At 51.9% G+C, this 5837-nt stretch overlaps 1 protein-coding gene across 1 annotated transcript; it reads left to right on the top strand.

Annotated features, from left to right (window-relative positions):
* The first annotated feature begins 1427 nt into the window (after window positions 1-1427).
* On the top strand, window positions 1428-3476 carry LOC125541072 (L-gulonolactone oxidase 2-like). The gene has a single exon (XM_048704560.1). It carries the CDS (start codon window positions 1457-1459, stop codon window positions 3212-3214), a length of 1758 nt encoding a protein of 585 aa, XP_048560517.1. The 5' UTR covers window positions 1428-1456; the 3' UTR covers window positions 3215-3476.
* The last annotated feature ends 2361 nt before the right edge of the window (window positions 3477-5837 follow it).

Here is a 5837-nt window from a genome sequence, read left to right as displayed (position 1 = left end):
ATCGGCGCCGGCACTTCATCGAGCCGTCGTATAGGCGCACCCATAGGCGCCGCAGACCGCCGCCGGCAGTTACGGCTGGGAGGCCCTTCCCTACTCTGCCGTAGCCAGGGCGCTCAGGTACCGGCCGGCCTTGTCGTCGATGATCAGGCGAACGCCGCCGCAGCCTGATCGCAAAGATTCGACTGGAATTGGAATAACTGAATATGTCCACGACTCGCGGCGGATGCCCGCGAACTACTCCTAAGCTGACGTGGCTGGTGCGGTACGCTGGGGCGTACGCGAGCCGTAGCCCAGGACCGGTTCGACAACTTCGAGGACCATGCTGAGTCCGTATTTGCAAGTTTCAGGATTGTATAGAAGCAGTTTGTGAGTTCCGGGACCATTATAGACATCGTCAACAACTTTAAGGATCAAAGATGCATTTTACTCTGTAGATAGGCTACGGAATCCATCCAACAGCAGCTAGGCTGCTTCGTGTGTGCTTGCGCACATCGTCGTCTTCGTCTGCGTCCCGACGGAACCGATTAGCTCGGAATATCCTCGCGCTAGCTTCGTACGCGTAGAAAAGCACTCGGCTACGTCGTCGTCGAGGTCGCAACATGCGCCAACAAAGGATCGCTAATTTCCTGGAAATGGGAAAAATCGCCGGACATATCTCTCCTGATGTTAGCCTGTAAGCTCACAATGCCCAAGTCGTCTCTCTCTGCGCCACAATTTTCTCCCCACGAGTGCGACGAATGCACCATGCAGGCTGCGACCTTAACCTGGGACCTAGTATTTATTAAGACATAACTTGTCTAGTGGCAAGACACAAGCCCTCGTATGTGGAGGTGTTCAACCAAACCTAATTAAATTTTCAGTTGCTTGAACAACAACAAATGTGCTAAAAAGAAAAATGCAAGCTCTCTCGGATACCCTCCATCCGGTGAAGAGTGTACATTTGAGTTTAAAATCTGTTCACAAAAGAATGTACTTCTATCTTTCGAATGCACTTTAAAGTAGAAAAAAAATGCTTCTCTCTCACCACACGGTAATCAAGATCAATAGCATTCTACACATGTTCTCCTTGATTTCTATACATGCACTTAGCTCATTGGGGTTGGATAATTAAAGAGAAGAGAGATGATGGTTTGCATCTTTTTAATGTATTTTTTACTTCACTTCATAACTTATCATAAAATTTCTATATGTACATGGGATGGAGGAAATAACTTGTTGGGCTCACTAACGCGGTATTAGAAAAGTGTTCATTTAGAACAGTCCACGGTCAAAAGTCCACTAGTAGTACGTATTCGAACTGTTCATAAACAAATAATAGTCTATGGAGTCTGAGGAATGCACCATGCATGCCGTGACCATAACCAGTTAACCCTATACCTATATATAAGGCCTAGCTTGTGCATTGGATACAAACAAGCCCTAGTACATCGAGGTATCCATTCAAGTTGCCACCCCAATGATGTCGCAAGGACAAGCAAGAAGAATGGAAAGCTGCCTCCCAGTTGCCCTCCTAGCGCTAGGGATCCTCCTCCAGCTCGCTGGCTGCAGCCCTCCACCAGACCCGGTGGTGTGCACGCACGGCACGTCCAACTGCACCATCACCAACACGGTCGGCTTCTTCCTCTGCCCCGCGGCCAACGTCACCTACCCGCGGACGGAGCAGGAGCTCGTCGCAGCCGTGGCGGCCGTGGCAGCCGCAAAGCGGAAGGTAAAGGTAACCACCTCGCACGCACACAGCATTCCCAAGCTCGCGTGCCCCGGCGGCCGCGACGGCACACTCATAAGCACCGCGCGGTTGAACCGGACGGTGCACATCGACGCTGATAAGCGGCTCATGACGGTGGAGAGCGGCATGCTACTCCGGGACCTCATGGAGGCCGCCGCAGCGGAGGGGCTGTCCCTGGCGCATTCACCGTACTGGCACAGCCTAACCATTGGTGGGCTCCTCGCAACTGGCGCGCACGGGAGCTCGCTGTGGGGCAAGGGATCTGCTGTTCACGAGTATGTGGTCGGGCTGAGGATTGTGACGCCGGCGCCGGCTAGCCAGGGGTTCGCCGTGGTGAGGGAGCTTGGTGCCAATCACCCGGACCTGGACGCCGCCAAGGTCTCCATCGGCGTGCTGGGCGTCATCTCTCACGTAACTCTGGCATTGCAGCCGTTGTTCAAGCGGTCGGTGACTTTCATGAAGCGCGACGATTCAGACCTTGCGGATCGGGTGGCCACGTGGGGCCGCCTCCACGAGTTCGGCGACATGTTATGGCTGCCGCAGCAGGGCAAGGTCGTCTACCGCCAGGACGACCGCGTCGACGTCTCGACGCCGGGGGATGGCCTCAACGACAACTTGATTTTCCGTGCCACTCCCACCCAGGTGATCATTGCTGCAAGATCCGCAGAGGAGCGGCTGCAGGAGAACGGCACTGACACTGCCCGATGCGCGGCGGCACTGCTGCAGGCGGACACCATGGAACGGCAGGCCTACGGCTTCACCAATGATGGCGTCTCATTCACGGGGTACCCGGTGGTGGGGTACCAACATCGCATCCAAGCGTCTGGCACATGCATCGACAGCCCAGAGGACAGCCTCCGCTCCGCCTGCGCCTGGGACCCGCGCATCCCAGGCGCTCGCGCCGACAACTCCGGCTTCAGCGTTGCTCTCTCCAAGGCGCCGGCGTTCATCGCTGACATGCAGCGCCTCCGGGATCTCAACCCGGATGTGTTTTGTGTTGGCATCGACTCTAGGACGGGTATGTCCATGCGGTACATCAAGGCATCGTCCGCTTACCTTGGCAAGCAGGAGGACTCGATTGCCATCGACATCAACTACTATCGTAGCAACATCGACGGCACGCCGCGGGCGCACACCGACGTGGGCGACGAGATCGAGCAGATGGCACTGTGGAAGTATGGTGCCCTGCCACACTGGGGCAAGAACCACGACATCACTTTCGATGGTGCCATCTCGAAGTACTCAAAAGCCCACGAGTTCCTGGCGGTGAAGGATAGGTACGACCCTGATGGGATCTTCTCTAGCGAGTGGAGCGACCAGGTGCTCGGCATCAATGGGAGTCCGAATGTCATCAAGGAGCATTGTGCCATCGAAGGACTTTGCGTCTGCTCTGAGGACTCGCACTGTGCGCCGGAGCAGGGTTACCTCTGCCGACCGGGGAAGGTGTACACGAAGGCTAGAGTTTGCTCACTCATCAAGGATTATTAGGATGGTGAGAACCCGAGAGTATGTTATGTTACACATAAAATACATGTATTTTTTTTCGTGCCGTTTGAGTTTGTAAGGGGATCATCTATCTATAAGATGAATCCTCAAGTTATCTGAGTTGTTAAGAGTCGAGTTAAACCGGAGTTTTGTACCCTGGGTGGCGTCGTGTGGGGTTTGGTCATGTGATGTGTTGGGTGTTGGTGTCTACCTTATAAAGCAATGAAACCCTCGAAAACGCTGCAATTTTTGCAGCACCAAATATGTTTCTCTATTTGAAGTTCTAGGGTTCAGCCCATCATTGTATGTGTTGTAAGCAAATAGGTTGATATATATATATATATTTCATCATTAAGTATCAGAGCTCAGGTGATTTGTCTTAAAAACGATAGGATCATGTCAAAAGCGGAGGATGATGGACCGAATTTGCACCGCCGCAGCCTGCTTGGTACTATCTCATATTTATATTAAACTAGAAAATATGTTTGTGTGTTGCAACGGGAAGAAAAAACTTCCTTGCAACTTTCTACCAAAAGAACACATCGCTCAAGGCATGAGAATCAAGCTCTCCTTTCTTAGTGAGAGACTCAACTATTAAAGCTAATGTGTATGTGGAGGCAAATAAAACATTAAGAACAATAATGAACAAAACTAGAGCATGAGAATACAACTTAGCTCATACAAAGGATATGTTATATAAATAATGGGTTTCTACCAATTCTTTATCTTTACCTAATAATAAAGGGAGGAGGTTTTCATAGTTCTTCATATGTCACACTTTTATATCCGTTGATTTTACGTAATGACAGAGACTAGCGGATAAGATTTAAAAGAAGGATTATACCGGAAAAAAAGCGAACGCACCGAAACAAAACCTCAACAAACGCTAACCATCATGTCTCCAGTCCTCCCACATCGCTGTCGACTAAGAAAACGAAACTTACGTCCTTACTGTCTCCAGATCAAAATCAAATTGGATGCCTCCGGATGCAAGTTCATTCTTCGTCTTCAGTCTCCATGGATACGAGGTCAAGCAAAGAAAATTGGAGGTTGGCTACAGGAAATCCATCCGGCGTGAACGAGTGTCGTCGTGATCGTCTTGGACCTCTTCTCGACGAGGCCACCTAGTTCGTCTTGGTCCTGTCAGGATTGACAAACTAAACATCATTTGTAGCATAGTTACTGGATTCACCAGACAAGTCACCGAATCCTGATCTATTGATTTTAGTTTCCAGTTCGCTGGCCGATCCGTTGAAGAGAAGAATCCATGCGGTTTCGGTGGTGTTGGGCGTGGCAGCGCTTGAGAGGAGAAGAAAATGGAGGCAACGAGTTGAGGACCAGGTCGCTCGAGAGAGAGGGCGCTTGAGGGAGAGATGATACGTCTCCAACGTATCTATAATTTTTGATTGTTCCATGTCATTATATTATCTGTTTTGAATGTTTATGGGCTTTATTATACACTTTTATATTAGTTTTTGGGACTAACCTATTAACCGGAGGCCCAGCCCAAATTGTTGTTTTCTTACCTATTTAAGTGTTTCGAAGAAAAGGAATATCAAACGGAGTCCAAACAGAATGAAACCTTCGGGAGAGTTATTTTTGGAACGGAAGCAATCCAGGAGACTTGGAGTATACGTCAAACAATCAACGAGGCAGCCACGAGGCAGGGGGGGCATGCCCACCCCCCTGGGCGCGCCCTCCACCCTCGTGGGCCCCTCGTTGCTCCACCGACGTACTTCTTTCGCCTATATATGTCCGTATTGTTGGGGAACGTAGCAGAAATTCAAAATTTTCTACGCATCACCAAGATCAATCTATGGAGTAATCTAGCAACGAGGGAAAGGAGAGTGCATCTACATACCCTTGTAGATCGCTAAGCGGAAGCGTTCAAGTGAACGGGATTGATGGAGTCGTACTCGTCGTGATCCAAATCACCGATGATCCTAGTGCCGAACGGACGGCACCTCCGTGTTCAACACACGTACAGCCCGGTGACATCTCCTACGCCTTGATCTAGCAAGGGGAGAAGGAGAGGTTGGGGAAGACTCCATCCAGCAGCAGCACGACGGCGTGGTGGTGGTGGAGGAGCATGGTACTCCAGCAGGGCTTCGCCAAGCACCGTAAGAGACGAGGAGGGAGAGGGGTAGGGCTGCGCCAAGAAGGAGATTGAATCGTGTCTATGGCAGCCCAAAACCTCAAGTATATATAGGGGGAGGGGAGGGGCTGCGCCCCCACCTAGGTTTCCACCCCTAGGGGTGGTGGCCAGCCCTAGATCCCATCTAGGGGGCGGCCAAGGGGGGAGAGAGGGGGGCACACCACTAGGTGGGCCTTAGGCCCATCTGAGCCTAGGGTTTGCCCCCTTCCACTCTCCCTTTCGCCTTGGGCCTTGGTGGGGGGGGGGGGCGCACCAGCCCACCAGGGGCTGGTCCCCTCCCACACTTGGCCCATGCAGCCCTCCGGGGCTGGTGGCCCCACTTGGTGGACCCCCGGGACCCTCCCGGTGGTCCTGGTACGTTACCGATAGCACCCGAAACTTTTCCGGTGACCAAAACAGGACTTCCCATATATAAATCTTTACCTCCGGACCATTCCGGAACACCTCGTGACGTCCGGGATCTTATCCGGG

The sequence above is a fragment of the Triticum urartu genome, chromosome 2, assembly GCF_003073215.2.
Source record: "Triticum urartu cultivar G1812 chromosome 2, Tu2.1, whole genome shotgun sequence".
In the NCBI taxonomy this organism is placed as follows: Eukaryota; Viridiplantae; Streptophyta; class Magnoliopsida; order Poales; family Poaceae; genus Triticum; species Triticum urartu.
This window is presented reverse-complemented; position numbering and strand designations above follow the sequence as displayed.

Coding starts and splice junctions, on each gene's coding strand:
- LOC125541072 (XM_048704560.1), top strand. CDS start 1,457: ATGATGTCGCAAGGACAAGCAAGAAGAATGGAAAGCTGCCTCCCAGTT.